This window comes from Pinus tabuliformis, chromosome X (assembly GCF_031772625.1).
Source record: "Pinus tabuliformis cultivar Carrire ecotype Pingquan chromosome X, CPIR1, whole genome shotgun sequence".
NCBI classification, from domain to species: domain Eukaryota; kingdom Viridiplantae; phylum Streptophyta; class Pinopsida; order Pinales; family Pinaceae; genus Pinus; species Pinus tabuliformis.
In genome coordinates, this window is record NC_142308.1 from 625,582,387 (window position 1) to 625,600,624 (window position 18,238).

The window sequence follows — 18,238 nt, forward strand, 5'->3', positions numbered from 1 at the left end:
CAATGTGCACATCCATTCTTCACAAGCACCAATATTCTTTTTCTTTTTTTTAGTAATTTTCTTCACAAACTTTAACAATGGTTTCTTCGGGTTTGTGCTTTGTTGGAGTTGACCACTTGGAATTGGAGGAAGAGAAGTATTTTCATATCCACTTGTTGGTATTGAAGTACCACCCTCCATGATTTCCCTGATTAATACAAGAGACAAAAAACACATTATAAACAAAATGTACAATGAGAAATAAAAAAGTAACATGTACTTATACACACAAATAAACATGTATCTAATATAACTAATCCATCCCCATCCTCTGTAATATATACCTATATATTACTTATATTACTAATCCATCACCTGCACACAAGTATTTAAAATAAGTAATATATATTTTTCTAATGTTAGATAATATTATAGGAGAAAGCTTTTATAAAATTACATGGTAAATTAAAATGAGACAATGTATTTGTAATTCTATATTTAAAAGTGTTTTATATTATATAAAAGAAAATGAATAAGTGTAAATTGTTTAGAATTCTTCATTTTCACTTATAATAAGTAAAACAAAACTTTTGCAAACCAAATGAAAAGGTAAAAACAAAACTTGACTTTGAAATTTTTTCTTTTTCTACACAAAATGGAAAGACTAAGATGGAACTTTGACTCGAAAAGGGGAAAACAAAAATCCTGAAAAGACTGAGTTTGTAAACATAAGTAAGACCCCATATCCTGCGACCTGCGTACAGAGCAATGGTGATTTGTTCTCTACTTATGTGTTATTGCACATCGTTGTGAGGTATGCTCCTTATGCCAATGGGGCATTAACAGTTGCCCTGTGTTTTGCCCTTCAACTTTATAGAGAATAATTGTTGTATAGGTGTGTGAAAACAATCAAGACTGAACAAAATAACATACCAGATAGACTGTGTTAGCTTCTTAAAATAGTTTCTCCAACTTCAAAATCTCCTCCCCTTTTAGTCACTAAAAGAAAATTCCAGTCAACCGCAACACTAAAACTAGGATTCGACATCACGAGCTAATTCACCATTGTCATAACCGTACTGTAAAAGTAACCAATCAAAGAGAGAAGGCTAATGTGACCGTCTTTGCATTTTGAGAAGATTGAAATTCCCACTGTCTGGCTGCTAAACAAGGGCTCTAAACTTCCAAGACATCAAATTGTGAAAACAATGAGTGCATCCAGAAATATTACTCATGGAGTCGGCGAGAATTGGAAGCAAACACAAATGTGGACGGAGAATTGGAACGAGGTTCGCTGTGCAAAAGAAAAGGCCAAATGTGGATGAATTGTGCAGCAGAATTTCTGAAACAGAGTGTTCTTGCAATTATATGACATTAATCAAATTAGTGAGCAACAGAATTTGCTACAGTTGTAGAGGATCCCTAAACATACTATAATGGCGCAAAAAAAAACAAACAATTACTGTAACAGTGTAAATAATGCATTACTACTACGCATTGCAGTACTGTACCTAAACTGTTCGCTGGGTCAGCTATCAACCCACTGTGTGCCGGGGTGAACACAAATTTCTCCTCATGCTCTCAACAACAAACCTCAGTGATAGAATCACTCATGATTGAAAAGGAGGCCCAAGGAACCAAAATTTATGGATGTTTGGGAGTCAGTTTCATGCCAATTCAGGAGAATTGGGGATTTTTTTGGCACCAAAGAAATAATTCCTGCCAATTTGTGTCATGTTAGCGTTCCCACAGCTGGAACTCCACAAAATCTGCTCCCAAGTTCCTTGGTTGACATCTTCAAAGCTCCAAAAACTGTCCCTAGCTCCCACTGTTCCTTCTGAAAAGGGAATGGTCCACTGCAGTTCCAAAGCTCCCGGGACCGTGGGAACCATTGGAACGGGTCTCCCACCTCTCGGGAGCAGTTTCTATGTGACAAAGGTATATATGGATATAAGGAAAAAAATAATTAATACGTGAGTTGGCCAAGAAAAAGGAAGAAAGAAAAAAAATAATACAAGGAAAAAGAGAAAAGAGAAAGCAAATATAGAACAAGAAATATTACTAAAATAGAAAAGATAGAATACTAAAATAGGAAAATAATGAAGAAAAACAAGAAAGAAATAAAAATAAGAATAAAAGACTAATAGTAAATGAAATAAGTAAATAAAATAAAATAAAATCAAGTAATAAAACAAAACAAACAAAAATAATAAATCTGAATCAAAATCAGAATTAAATAATAATAATAATAAACTAATGGAGGAAAATAAAATTGAATAACATCATGAAAAAAAATAAAATCACGTGAAATCAAAGCAAAACAGAATAAAACAAAATAAATAATTATTAAAATTTTAAAAATAAAAAGAGATAATAATAAAAATAAAGTTAAAATAAAAATAAAATAAAATAAATATTAAAATATTAAAATAATAAAAAATAAGATAATAAAAATATAGAATAAAATAAATATACAAATAAAATAAAATATAAATATAAATAAAATGAGATAAAAATAATATAAATAATTACTAGAGAAGGAGAAGAAAAGAAAGGAAGAAGAAAGAAAGGAAACATAAAAGAGAGGCTAAGAGATGGAGAGAAAAGGAGCAAACAAAAAGAAAAAGAGGGAAAACATGTAATTAGGTTTGGTCTTCCTAATGACATGTATGGATTATGAATTACCTCCCTAGTAAAGAGGGAGTGTTGAAAATGTAACTAGGTTTGGTTTTCATAATGACATGTGTAATCATGATTTTATGTAATTGATGTAAAGAAGAAAAATAAAATTATTTATGTTATGCTTGAGTCATGGGTTTCATGCTCAAGGAATTTTATTTTATAGATAAAGCTCCCATTATGAGCTATTAGGTTTAGTCATCAAGTCATAAAGTCTATTGAGTCAATGTCATGGATTGAAGACCCATTTGGGCATCTTACATATCGTAAAAGGAGAATTTATTTGTGTCACAAACCCTCCAAGACCTTGTCACAAGTACTTTTTCATGTCGGCCCTCAACAAAAGATGGAGATCATTCTAAAAGAGCATGTCGGCCTACACACTTGTGCAAGTCGACTTATTTTATGGGAAGAATACTGTATATATAGAGGACTCGGGCTCACTTGAAGGGCACTCAATCAAGCATTGAAATAAAAAAAAAGTGCGAGAAACACAAGAGAAGAAGCCTCCCATCGAGCGAAGAAAAGGAGGAGAAGAAGCCGAAGTAATTCTAATCCGTTTTGGGCAAATACCTTTCACACGTGCGAGAAAGACTAGTGTTCTTTGCTGCAGAAGAAGCCGAAGTTATCACTGCCATATTAGGAGGCCGAATTAAGTAAGCAAGTCAAAAATACAAGTCAAATTGCAGAAAGAGTAGTCTCCGTCTAAGCGAAGGGAATCAAGGGATAGATCCCTCACACGTGCTGCAACTAGGGTTTCTGAAGAGGCTGAGAGTTGTAGGTCTGAACTAATAGGCCAAAATTTGAAGGGTGGCCAAGATCTAAGGAGAAGCAAACAATGTGACCAACGTTGACTCAAGGAAGAAGAACTCGCTCAAAGAAGCCTTGTGACTTGGCCTTGGAGAGGATAATAGGTCAAGGGTCTTGTTCTTGGAATTTGTCTCTTGATGATTCTATAAGAAGAATAATTCGTTTGGGTTTTCCTCTCAAGTTGGACAGGTTTTGGCCCTGGTTGATAACCTACATTTTGTGTCCCTTGTCTCATGCTTGTTTATGATTTGGTAGTTGTTTGATGATAGAAAACATTAATATAATCAAGAGAAAGAAAGAAGCTAATAAAAGACTACGTAAAAGTTGCATCACAAGCGGTTATCATTCAGGAGAAATCACCTCAACCATTTTCCCTGTATTTCCCAACATGGTATTAGAGCTAAGGTGACAAGTCAAGGAAGGTAAACTCAATAAGGGACTCTCAAGCACTCAAAAAAACCGAAGTTCTAGAAAGGCATCAAGGGCATCAAAGAATCAAGAAGATCCTCTCATCTCTAAGAAGGTAAGGGCTACATCATCATCTAGAAGAAAAGTGTCAAAACCCTAGATTGATCAAAGAAGAAGTCTACACTAGAAGCATTCATGGGATCCTCGCTGAAGATCAAGGAAAGAGACCACAAAGACTCTACCTCTACTCAAGTTGAATGGTTCTGCCAATCAAAGTAACTTAAAGTCAACTCATCAAAGAGTAAGATCAAGGATGTTGTCATCATCATCAAAGGATTCAAAGTGATCTCCCTCTCTTTGGAGCCGAGGATCACTCCTGAAGAAAACCATCTTCATCAAGGAGAAGTTTTCTATTATTTATATCAAATTCAAGGAGGCAACAAGTTGAAGGAGCATCTTCACAAGTAAGTATATTTATGTCTACATCTGATTGTCAAAATGCCTTTTTGCAAGGAAAGCAACAAGCTTGTCAGGGCTTCAATTTTTTTTCATGGAAGAAAAGAACAGATCTAAACCTCATAGAATGAGGTCATGTCTACATCTGAATGTCAAAATGTCTTTTTGCAAGGAAAGCAACAAGCTTGTTGGGGCTTCAATTTTTTTTTCATGGAAGAAAAGGACAGATCTAAACGTCATAGAAAATGAGGTCATGGATCATGTTAAGGGCTCAATCACCAAACCTCCAAAAGAAGATGCTCAAGCACTCGCAAGGTATATGAAAGGGGAAGTAAGGGCTCAAATAGAATCCATCAAGGATCCCCTCATTCCCTATGTATCTAAACTTGAAACTTCAAAAGAAATTTATGACAAACTTGTAGAGTTGTTTTCCATAAGCACTGTAGGAGAAGTCATCTCGTTAAGACAAGAACTCTGCAAGTTGAGGATATCGAAAGAAGAAGGAATAGCATCATATTTTATGGGGATATCTGAAATAATGGATCAAATCTATGATTTGGGAGAAATTATGTCTGAAAAAGAGATGACTTCCATAGTACTTAATGCACTACTTGAGAAATGGGGTAACTTTACATCAAGCATTTATGGGAAGAAGGAAGGTACTCCATTCAAGGATCTATGATCACTATGCAAAATTGAAGAAACTAGGTTGAAGGCAAAATATGATGTAGGATGAAATGAGCAAACTCAAGCATATGATGCTATGGCAAAGAGAGAAGGGAAGTTTGGTCCTCATAAACGAAAGAAGAATATGGCAAAGGTTCAATGCTATGGATGTCAAGAATATGGGCACTACAAGAGAGATTGTCCTTAAGCTCAAGAAGGAAAACAACAAAAGAGGAAGGGAAGAAGCCCATATCATTGAAGAAGTTGGAGAAGCTAAAAAGAAGAAATCCAAGAAAGAGGAAGTAAAAGATCTCTATTATGATTGAGATAGTCATCCTCACCTAGTTCCTTTTCAAGTTTCTTTTTTCAAGTTTTCTATCGTAAAATATAGCTATCATGGTAGGAATCATTAAGAGCATGATATGATGCATTATGGCATCATAGAAGCATACGATTGAAAGAAAAGAGCTCATGCCATCATATTATAAAAGCATATAGCAGTCACCTATAGAAGGATGTAGCTCTTGGTAACCTCATTAGAAGCATAAGTAATACTTAAAGGGAAGAAGAAAGTCATCTAGGATAGAGCTCATCATGCATCAAGAAATGCATTTGCAGGTAGAGGATGATCATGATCCTCTACTGGAATCTTAATTAGAAGATTCACCGATTGGAAGAAGCAAGTGTTTCATTAAGAATTCCAAACTTATAGGGAATTCATGGGATGATGGTGTGAAGACAAAGTGAAGAAGGTCAAGGTGATTGAAGTTCTTTCAATCAAGAAAGTTGCTGAAGGAAGTCTAGATGACCTAAAGGAAGAAATGACGTATGTATGCATATGTTTAATTAAGTCATGTCATATGGTTGCTGATATCATGAATGGATGCTCTACCCCGAGAGCATGATCAAAAGAAAGGGTCTCCTCCTATGAAAGGACGCATGAAGGCATGGTTCACACATTGACTAGATGAACTCATGATAATATGCCCCCATATAAAATATGAGGTGGTTGACAAAGTTGAAGGAACTATGATTGGAAGTTCTCGAAAGGAAATGTGTGAATAAAGAAAGGGAGATATCATGAAAAATGCAACTATGGAGAAGGCAATCAACATCCAGGGACTGGAAGATTTAACTATGATATCTCCATTGGAAAGATATGAAGATCCTGATAAAGTCTGAAAAATAAAGAGAACCTTGGCGTTGTATATCTTTTTGGAGATGTGTCAATATACATGCAGGATGTTGATGCAAACAAGGAGATGTCATGATGAAAGACCATCACAATGGTAATTTTGATTTAATGTTCATTTTCTATTTTTGAATAATATCTGGATAGGCTAATGCAGGGCAACCAAAGGAAGAGTTGTAGATGTCATCTACAACTGACAATCATGTGGTAGGATGAAAGATCCTGAAGGAAACATGATGCGAAGAAGGTAGCAAGGCATGAAGGAAAGGCCAAATGTGGACTAATGGATCACTTTTCAATGAAAGAAAGGATGACATGACTGACATAATTCATGAATGAAAGTGATGGATGGTCAATGCCCTACGAAGAAGTCCCAAAAAAAAGGTGAAGACTCTTGAATAAAGAAAAGGAAGTTCATGACATCGAAAGGAGGAACTCTTCAAGCAACTAGTTATACAATGATCTCCACCTAAAGAGGTGTTGGAAGCAAGTCCCTAGTCAAGAGGGAGCTTGGGTACATTCCTTTTATGGAATGGGTTGGTCATCCCTGGTTAAGGGGGAGTGACAAATATTGTTCTCTAGTTCATGTGTCATGCACTAGACTCGGACTAATAGTCGTAACTCTTAGTGGAGGCCATGAGGAGAGATAGACACATCATTCTTGTCTTCACCTGGGAAGATAGAATGGAGGATTGGGTAAACGTTTTGCAACCAATACTCTTTGAGGATGTGGTAGGGAATCCAAGATAAGAGTAGTCATAGAGGATCAATATTCTTTGAGGACTGGGAATCCAAGGTAAGAATAGTCCTGGTGGAACATACTCTGAGAGAACCTGGGTGGGGTATGTTCTAAGAGAGACAATGATGAGGTTGTCTATAAATCATTGATCCTCTCATCATTGTTCTCTGATCTTGTGGAGAGATAGAGTTGTTAGTCAAGGCCTTGCTATGTGACAATGCTGGATGATATGATGCTATACAAATGGGTTACCAACGCGACTCTTCTTATGAGAGTTCTTCAGATTGAGAATGTCCAAGTACCTTGTATGGATTATGAATACCTCCCTAGTTAAGAGGGAGTGTTGAAATATGTAACTAGGTTCGGTCTTCATAATGACATGTGTAATCATGATTTTATGTAATTGATGTAAAGAAGAAAAATAAAATTATTTATGTTATGCTTGAGTCATGGGTTTCATGCTCAAGGAATTTTATTTTATAGATAAAGCTCCCATTGTGAGCTATTAGGTTTAGTCAACAAGTCAACAAGTTTATTGAGTTAGTGTCATGGATTGAAGACCCATTTGGGCATCTTACATATTGTAAAACGAGAATTTATTTGTGTCACAAACCCGTCAAGACCTTGTTACAAGTACTATTTCAAGTCGGCCCTCAAAAGAAGACGGAGATCATTCTAGAAGATCATGTCGGCCTACACAGTTCCACAAGCCGACTTATTTCATGGGCAGAATACTGTATATATAGAGGACTTGACCACACTTGAAGGGCACTCGATCAAGCATCTGGAAAAAAAAGGCTCCCATCAAGTGAAGAAGAGGAGGAGAAGAAGTCAAAGTAATTCTGATCTGTTTTGGGCAAATACCTTTGACATGTGTGAGGAAGACTAGTGTTTTCTGCTGCAGAAGAAGCCGAAGTTATCACTGCCATCTTAGGAGGCCGACATAAGGAAGAAAGCAAGTCAAAAATACAAGCCGAATTGCGAAAGTAGTCTCCATCTAAGCAAAGGAAATCAAGGGATAGATCCCTCATACATGCTACAACTAGGGTTTCTGAAGAGGTCGAGGGTTGCAGGTTTCAACCAATAGGTCGAAATATGAGGTGGCCGAGATCTAAGGAGAAGCAAGCAGTTTGACTAACATTGACTCAAGGAACAAGAACTCGCTCAAAGGCGGCTTGTGACTTGGTCTCCGAGAGGTTAATAGGTCAAGGGTCTTGGTCTTGGAATTCATCTCTTGATGATTCTATAAGAAGAACAATTCGTTTGGGTTTTCCTCTCAAGTTGGAGAGGTTTTGGCCCTGGCTTATAACCTACATTTTGTGTCCCTGGTCTCATGCTTATTTATGATTTGGTAGCTGTTTGATGATAGAAAACATTAATATAATCCAGAGAAAGAAAAAAGCTAATGAAAGACTAACTAAAAGTTGCATCACAAGCAGTTATCATTCAAGAGAAATCACCTCAACCCTTTGCCCTAGATTTCTCAACAAAAAAGAAGGGCGGGGGGGGGGGCGTAGGGGGATGTTGATTTGGGGTAACATCGAATGTGCTCTAGCCATGAAAATAGGTGGAGAGGCTAAAGCACATGAGATCTCCAAGACTCAGAAATGGTTTGGGTAGATTCTAACCGGTTTGGGAAATATTAAAATAATTAATATTTTTAATGGAGTTCCTAAGTCTAAACTTAGGAAATATAAAATATTAATGGGTATTAATATAAAATTGGGTTAGAAGGTTCCAAATGTCATGGATCAAGCCAAATCTAATCTTAGCCATTGATTAGAGATTTAATCTCGGTCGTTGATGGACCAACGAGAAAAGTATAAGAGGAGGCTTGGGGGTCAGTTGGAGAATACACTAGAGTGATTAGTCATTCTATTCTCTAGGGCGGGGTTTGTTAAGAGAGAGAGAATCAGTGATCAGCAGCGAGGGGCAATGAATACATAGCAGAGCGGTAGAGTTGGTACCAAAGAGGCAACACAGAGCCCGAAGAGGTTGACACAAAGGCAGTTGGGTGCTACGCAGAGGCAACCAGTAGCTGCGCAGAGCCGGAAAGGGTAGTGTGTGAGACGAAGAGGGTCTAGGGGCTGACGCAGAAGCTCTAGAAGCTAAAGTAGAGGCTAGCAGAGCTGACGTAGCGCCAAGAGGCAGCGCTGGGAAGATTTCATGGGACAGACTGCGTGCTGGTGAGTCGGGAAGGGTGATGCAGTCCCTATCAGAGTGATGCAGAGCAGTGGAAGCTGTAATTGTTGCTGTGGGATCGTTCATCCGGTGATTGATCAACCGGAATATCTATCTTCGAGGAGAGATACTATTGCCAAGGGCATTCTTTGTTGGGTGATTGTTGTGATGTTTAATGATCTTCAATGCTTCTCTAAACTTGCACTTGAAATAATGACCTTCCTTAGTGATAATTTTAGTGTTTTCCAGGCACAAGTGGTGCTTAGTTTTGGACGAATGTTCAGCAAGGGCAGAGGAGTGAATTCTTTCTTTCTTTATGTCCACCCCATGTTCCTTGAGTCTAATTTTAATTTTAATTTTGTTTCATATTTATTATTTTCGTTTGTTTTGTTTTATTACTTGATTTTATTTTATTGTATTTACTTATTAGTTTTTTATTCTTATTTTTCTTCATTATTTTCCTATTTTAGTATTCTCTCTTTTATTGTCATGATTATTTCTTGTTCTATATTTCCTTTGTCCTTTTTATTATATTATTTTTTTTTCTTTCTTCCTTTTTTAGGCCAACTCACCTATTAATTATTTTCTTCCTTATATCCATATATTTATACTCATTTATTCATATTCCTCTCCCTTTTCTCGACAATTATGTCCTAATGATGAGTCCCGTTTGTGACTCAAAACGTAGACCCTAAAAATGACAACTGTGGATTTAATTCCAGAACGTCATTCTTCTAATCTCAACCGCAGAAATCTACAAACAACATTACTAATGGTACTATTTCTACTCAATCCACTGTTATGCTAGTCTGCAGGTTGTAACTTTGCCATAAATTCACAGTATGTCTTCCACAGAGATCGAATTCAGTGGTGACAAACATTCCACACCATGTAGCCATCCATAACACTAGTGCCAAATTTCAAGTATCTCAAAGTACATTCATCATCTGAGGGACAAGTTGTGAAAATTCTATCACTGCAACATCTGATTTACTTTTCCTACTTATTCTTCAATAAGTTATTTATGAAATTCCTTCAATAAACATTCAAATAAATTCTGTTGCAGATATCACATCGTAATGCAAAAACAAACACATGTACAAGAATCAACACATTGGCACAAGTATTTTGGACAATAGTTCCTGGAAAAACCCAATGTGGGAAAACCGGTGCAACAAGGGAGGATTTTATTATTTGGCAATTCTTCAGTACAACAGGGTGCCAAACTGGCTTACCCACAGAGAGAAAAATTTTCTAGCACTTCTCCTAGTCCCAGTGTCAGCTTGGCTGACCTCTGCGTGGCTCCCAGACACTCTATGTCAACCCCTGCTTGACTGCGTCAGCCTTGGGCCTCTCTGTGTCACCCATGCAGGCCCTCTAGTGACTGTACAATCTCCTGCTGCCTCTGTGTTTGCCTGAAATGCCTTGCGTCTGACTCTCCTGCCTCATCAGTGGTCTTTAGTGGATGATCCGTTCTCTCTGTTCCATACTTGCTGCCTCCTGACTACTCACCCGACCACTAGTTTGAACTTCTCATCTAACCTTGCTCTAGAAATTGAACTGATTGGTCTCCCTCAGTGTGTCCTCCAAGTGACCCTCAAGCCTCCTCTTATACTTTTCTCATTGACAAATCAGCGGTCGAGATTAAGTCCCTAATCAACAACTAAGATTAACTTTGGCTTGATCCATGACTTTTGGACCCTTCTAACACAGTTTTATATTATTTCACTTTTATATTAGGGACTCCATTAAAAATATTAATTATTTTAATATCTCCCAAATTGTTTAGAATCTGCCCAAACCATTTCTGGGTATTGGAGATCTCCTGTGCTTTAGCCTCTTCACCAATTTTCATGGCTAGAGCACATCCGATGGTACTCCAAATCAACACTCCCTCTTAGCGAGGAATGTGCTCTAATAATACTCCTCACTGAGTATCACCCTGATCCTCCGGCATCGGTCCCTTGTGCTGATGCTAAGCCTCCCTGCCCAACATCCTTTGCACTGCTGCATCCTATACTGCTGCCCATGGCAGTGCTACTGCCACTGTTGCATTTGTACGACAACTCCCTCTGCATCCGTGCTGTTGCTGGTCCTTTCTCCCAACACTGCATCTGTACTGCAGCTCCCTTTGCATCCGTGTTGTTATCACTCCCATTTCTGCTACTGAAATGAGTTCTTTACCATCCCCATCTTTTCCTTGAAGTATTCAAACTTTGTCCTTCCAAGGGCCTTGGTGAGGATGTCTGCCACCTGTTCTCCTGTAGGAGTGTAGCTCAACTGTACAACTCCTCGTTGGACACAGTCCCTGACAAAGTAACACCGAATATCAATATGCTTCAACCTATCATGAAACACTGGATTCTCAGAGAGCTTGATGCAACTCTGATTATCGCATATGATCGTGGTCGCGTCCATATTCCTTCTGAATAGGTTCACAAGCAGTTTTCTAAGCCATATGGCCTCACACGAAGCTGTGCTTTCCGCCATATATTTTGCCTTAGATGAGCTCAGAGCCACAAACTTCTGTTTCTTATTGCATCAGGAGGGCATTCCTGATCCAATGTTGAAACAGTACCTAGAGGTACTTTTCCGATCCACTGAACTTCCTGCCCAATCTGCATAAGTCAATCCACTCAATCTGATATCCTTACTCCTGGTGTACAAAAGTCCATAATTGACTATTCCTTGTGAATACCTGAGAACATGTTTGGCTGTTGCCCAGTGCGCCCTCTTCGGTTCCACCATGAATTGACTAAGGATGTTGACAGCGTAGCAAATGCCTGGTATTGACCAGATACATCAGGGACCCTATGAGCTGCCTTTATAAGGTGGGATCAACATCCTTGTCTTCTGATGCATCAATCTTTTTCCAGTTGGTGATCATTGGAGTAGCCATGGGTCTATAGTCCTCCATCTTGCATCTCTTCAGGATTTCTGTAGCATATCTCCCTTGCCCAAGGAAGATCTCTCCCTTTTGCTGCCAAACTTCCAACCCTAGGAAATAATGCATTCGTCCCAAATCCTTCATATCGAATTATGTGGCTAGATTCTTCTTGCAGTTCCCAATGAGCTTGGATGATCCTGTCAAAAAGAGATCAGCCACATACAATACTAAGATTAGCGGCTCATTCTCTACAACCGGATAGTAGAGATTTGGATCTGTTTCACTCTTGACAAAGCCCATCTTCTGCAAGTAGCCATTGATTCGACCATACCATGCTCTAGGTGCCCGTTTCAGCCCATACAAAGCTTTCTTCAACCTGCATACATGAGACTTCTTCTCATGTGTCTCAAAGCCCCTTGGTTGTTCAATGTATACCTCTTCTTCTATTACCCCGTTCAGAAAAACCATTTTGACATCCATCTGATGAATCTCCCATCCCATCTGAGCTGCAAGAGATATCATGGTTCTAATAGACGTATACCTGGCTACCGAGGCGAAGGTCTCTTTGTAGTCAATTCCTTCCTTTTGAGCATGCCCCTTAGCCACAAACCTGGCCTTGTATTTCTCAACACTGCCGTCTGTAGCGTATTTGATCTTGTAGATCCATCTCAAACCTACCACTAATCTATCTCGAGACCTTGGCACTTCCTCCTAGACATTGTTCACCATTATGGAGTTGTACTCGTCTACCATCGCGTCTAGCCAAACCTGATGTTGAGTTGCCTCCTTGAAACTGGCAAGCTCCCCATCCTGAGCTACTAATGTCTGATATCTATTTGGCTGTTTTCGCTCCCTCTTATTGTTTCTTGACACACCGATGGAGACCTCTGCATCTTGCAGAATATGACAAAGTTCCCTGCTAGTCCTTCCTCTGCCAGCAGGTGCTTCTGTTAGCTCCTCCTCATCCTGAGAATATTTTTGACACGAGGAAGAATTTTTTGCTTCTGTTGGTTGCAGCAGCTTAAACAACAACTCCTCTTTTCACTGCTCTTCGGAAGGCATCTCAAGAGATTTTCTGTTGTCCATGAACTTTACATCTCGTCGAACTACTACCTTCTTGCTCCCTGGAAGGTAGATTCTATATGCCTTAGCGTTCTCGCTATATCCCATCAGATATCCCTTTTCCGTAGTTTGATCTAGCTTCTTCCTCTTTCCCACTGGTATGCGACAATATGCTAAACTCCCAAATATCTTGAAATGATTGACTTCAGGTGTCTTCCCTGTGAAAACTTTCTCTGGAGTAATCTTGCCCAACGCTTGATGAGGAGTCCTGTTCTGAACATAGACCGCTGTTTTGCATGTTTCCGCCCACAAGAATTTCGGCATATCCTGATCATGCATCATGGCCCTAGTTACTTCTACAATAGTCTTGTTCTTTCTTTCTGCTACTACATTCTGCTTCGGATTGTAGGGAGCTGCCCGCTCTCTTCTGATGCCCTCCTTAGCGCAAAAATCAGTGAAGTCCTTATCCACATACTCTCCACCATTATCTAAGTGCAAAACTTTTATTTTCTTTCCAGTCAGATTCTCCACCAGAGCCTTGAACTCTTTGAATTGACAGAAAACCTCGTCCTTGGTTTTCAGAAAATAAATCTAAGTTTTCCTTGAGTGGTCATCAATGAAGGTAAGGAAATACTTGGCACCACTGAGAGCTTTGATGGACATAGGTCCGCAGATATCTGAGTGTATCAATCCTAGTACACTCTTGGCCCTGTGTTTGCTTGTGGGAAATGTTGCCTTGGCATACTTTCCTAGAGCGCATCCTCTGCATACATCATCTTGTTCCGTACTCAGATTTGGAACTCTTGTTATAGTGCTCTTGAGAATTCTCAAAGCTCCATGGTGCAAATGACCCATTCTTCTGTGCCATAGTTCACTCAAGTCCTTGTTTCCATGACTGCCTATTAGTGCCATTGGTGATTCGAGTTGTAATCTATACAATCTGTTACTTTTGATCTCGATCTGCACTGTCTTTTTCTAGCTCGGGTGTTTGACGTATACCTTCTCCTTATGAAGTAGACGTCATAGCCCTTGCCTTGAAGTGGCGACACAAAAAGTAAGTTCATCCCTAATCCTGGTACATGCAACACATTTGTAGCACAGAACCGTTCTCCCGATTCTGTTTGGAAAACTATGGTACCCTTCCCTACTAGAGTACACTTTGCTTTGTTCCCCATGGTGATCTGAAATTTCATCTTCTCTTCTCGATATTCTAAGAAACATTACCTCATTCCCGTCATATGCCACAAGGCTCCACTGTCTATATACCACACTTTTGATGATGCAAAACTAGTCATACAAGCCACTTCTTCTTCCAACTTGGAAGCCAACATAGAGAAATCGAAGTCTTTTTCTCTTGTGCAATCTTCTAAAAATCTGTGCGAGTCCCCTGACGTGGATGCCTCTGCATCGTGGTCTCGACCCATAACTGACTTTCCCTTCCTGTCTCTGATTACTCGTTCTGATACCATGTGAAAATTCTATCACTGCAACATCTGATTTACTTTTCCTACTTATTCTTCAACAAGTTATTTATGAAATTCCTTCAATAAACATTAAAATAAATTCTGCTGTAGATATCACATCGTAATACAAAAACAAACACATGTACAAGAATCAACACATTGACACAGGTATTTTGGACAATAGTCCCTGGAAAAACCCAATGTGGGAAAACCGGTGCAACAAGGGAGGATTTTATTATTCAACAATTCTTCAGTACAATAGGGTGCCAAACTGGCTTACCCACAGAGAGAAAAATTCTCTAGCACTTCTCCTAGTCCCAGCGTCGGCTTGGTTGACCTTTGCGTGGCTCCCAGACACTCTGCATCAGCCCCTGCTTGATTGCGTCAGCCCTGGGCCTCTCTACGTCACCCACGCAGGCCCTCTAGTGACTGTGCAGTCTCTTGCTACCTCTGTGTCTGCCTGAAATGCCCTGCGTCTGCCTCTCTTGCCTTAGTGCAGGTCTCCAGTGGTTGATCCCTTCTCTCCGTTCCGTACTTGCATCCTCCTTATTGCTCACCAGACCACTAGTTCGAATTTGTCAACTGACCCCGCTCCAGAAATTGAACTAACTAGTCTCCCTCAGTGTGTCCTCCAAGTGACCTTCAAGCCTCCTCTTATATTTTTCTCGTTGACAAATCAACGGCCGAGATTAAGTCCCTAATCAACGGCTAAGATTAACTTTGGCTTGATCCATGACTTTTGGACCCTTCTAACACAGTTTTATATTAATTCACATAAATATTTTATTTTCCCTAAGTTTAGACTTAGGGACTCCATTAAAAATATTAATTATTTTAATATCTCCCAAACTATTTAGAATCTGCCCAAACCATTTCTGGGGATTGGAGATCTCATGTGCTTTAGCCTCTCCACCAATTTTTGTGGCTAGAGCACATCCGATGCTACCCCAAATCAACACAAGTTGCCAACCCATTAACTTGAACAAGGTACACAACATTAATGGACTCGATTGCAGATAAAAAGAAAGGTAGCAAGCCAGCCAAATGACAGCCCCGTATTTTGGCTGTTTTCATACAAAATATTTACCATTCCAGATTCTAAGCATGGTTTGATTAAACTCGGCATAGAAACATTTAATCCTAGCAGAGTCCAAGGCTTCAGACCAAATCTGAGGTTAGTACCGTGCCTATGAATTCATTGTTTCATATGACGGTTGGTACACTGCCCAAGGCCATTTGGAGTCATAGTTTCTTTTGAAATTCCCAACCAATTTACCCACCAAATGATTGGTAACAATCCTCTAGAAAAAACCAAAGACCATGGAGGGTGAAGAAGAGTAACATATTGACCAACATCAGAGTCAGAAAAGTAGCCATCATCACCCACCACCACAAATTTGTCAATGTTGAGCTTGATAATGGGTTCTAGAGAATGGCCAGTTGAGAAGACCTATTTGTGCTATCATGAAGGGAAAATATGGGAACCTTTGCCATACGTCTTCTAACATCCAATGCCAATAGGAGAAAAGAAACCTAGTGAAAAGTACCCCAAATCTGTGAATGTTGAGCTTCATAATGTCCTCTAGAGAGTGACCATCCTTAAGAGGACCTACTTGCACTATCATGTAGGGAAAATATGGGAACCCATGGCCATATGTTCTTTTATCCCCTTGCATTACTAGTAATAAAGAGTTAGAATATAGAATATTCCAAAATAGCCATGTGCTTTTAGTGCTTAAGTTATCACAAGAAAGTTTCTTGTTAATTTATAACTTCCTCTCTTTACGTGATTTTGTTAAATTAGCCTATTGAGAAGTTAATCATTTGATGGAAACATTGTTGAAAGTAATGGGCACTGTGTGCTTGCCGAAAATTGTCTGGTGGTCTTGTCTACTTACCTATTACACAAAATATTTTGATGAAACCATAACCATTCGACTTCTATTTCCTTTTATGTATGACTCCTGAGTCCTTTCCTTTGGGGTGATCAAGATCGAGTCGTAGAATGATTCTGTACTTTGCTTTTGTCCAAACTAATGTCATTAAATTATGTTTGCACATCTCTTGTTCAATTTTTATTGCTTGGAAGTTGGTTGAAATAGGGATACCTTTAGGGGATTGTTAAATATAATCTACTTCGACCATCTGGCATTGAAGTTATTCATTCGGTTTGCAGTCCTTCTGATTTTTCTTAAATTTCTTTGTTCCTTCATTCAACACAGCATTCTATTAGTATAAAGCTGTCAATCTCGATCCTTTTGTTGTTCTTTTACATGTTGTGCTATCTAGCTTGGATAGTGTGATAAGTACAAACGTTGCATATTGGTGTCTAATGATTTGGATATACATTGATGTACGAGGATAGTGTTACAATAATCTGGATTAAATCGCAATAAAATCTCCAAATTGTGAGTTTTTCAATCAGGCATTTTTAATTTTGCCGAGTTTTTGCTGGCTTTTTCAATTTTCTCCCAACTTTTACTACTTTTTCAATTTTCGGACCCTTGCCTATCTATTCCCAAGTCCAACTTTTGCAACATTGGTATCTACATATTTTAAAATTTTGCATTTTTTATGTATTCTAGTCAACCAGTTTTCTGGTCGGTTCCAGTCCTGTCCTCATCTGATCTTTAGCTGGTCTTCCAGTTGTGATAACATTTCCAATGGACATCCAACAAATCTTTCTATCTAAATAAGTTATAAAGGGCTGTGACCAATGCAGTGTAATCTCCCTTGCCTTTTTATTGCATGATATTAACTTTTATTACATAATATTTTACAAAATACTTTTCAGAGGGTGATGGCAAATATGTACATGACAGTTATTGTCTGAAATGAGGGAAAAGTGGCTGTGTGTTTCTAAAAACATGTCAGGCCACATTAATATGGCTATTTATTTAATGCTATTGGCTCTTCATCACATTAAAGTAAGCTCTTCGCTGTCTATATATTCTACAACAGAAAATGGAATGTATACAGATTTATCTAGTTCTGATTGCCTTGCCTGCGTTCTAATTTCTATGTCTGCCTTCAACATTTTGATAGCTTTTATAATGTCACCTTAATAATTATTTGGGAACACTTCAATGGTCTTCAAACAGGGATACCCTGGAAAATTCTACTGCCCCCGGATGAATAGTATGAATAAGCCATCATATGCTGCTATAACCACCCATTCACCTTCGAAGCCAGTGCTTATTTTTGTTTCATCCCGTCGTCAAACACGGCTTACAGCTCTTGATCTCATTCAGGTAAGATTGTGTTGCTTATCCACTATTATAGGTTTGATCATCAGTGATATGAATACTTTGAGTACTGTCACTGAACACGGGACACTCTTTTATGGCAGTTTGCTGCTGCTGATGACAAACCAAGACAGTTTCTTAATATCCCTGAAGAAACAATAGAAATGCTAATATCCCAGGTTACAGATACAAACTTAAGACATACACTGCAATTTGGAATTGGTCTGCATCATGCTGGTCTAAATGATCGTGACAGGACTTTGGTTGAGGAACTTTTTTCCAACAACAAAATTCAGGTGAGCATTGCATTTTCAATGCATCTTATTGTTGTGTACAGTATTTAGTTTCCATACTGTATTCCCAATGAAGTTAATAACCACACTTGCATGATATATTGGCAGGTCCTTGTCTGCACAAGCACACTAGCATGGGGAGTAAATCTTCCTGCACATCTAGTAATAATCAAGGTAA

At 38.7% G+C, this 18,238-nt stretch overlaps 1 protein-coding gene across 2 annotated transcripts in view; it reads left to right on the top strand.

Moving 5' to 3' along the window:
* The window catches only part of LOC149141562 (U5 small nuclear ribonucleoprotein helicase), a 446,214-nt gene that overhangs the window by 341,117 nt on the left and 86,859 nt on the right, over nt 1–18,238 (top strand). For both annotated transcript variants that reach the window (XM_089450021.1, XM_089450020.1), the window contains 3 exons: nt 17,624–17,773; nt 17,872–18,063; nt 18,169–18,234. In XM_089450021.1, the coding sequence (XP_089306147.1) occupies nt 17,624–17,773; nt 17,872–18,063; nt 18,169–18,234 (408 nt within the window). The remainder of the gene's footprint in view (nt 1–17,623; nt 17,774–17,871; nt 18,064–18,168; nt 18,235–18,238) is intronic.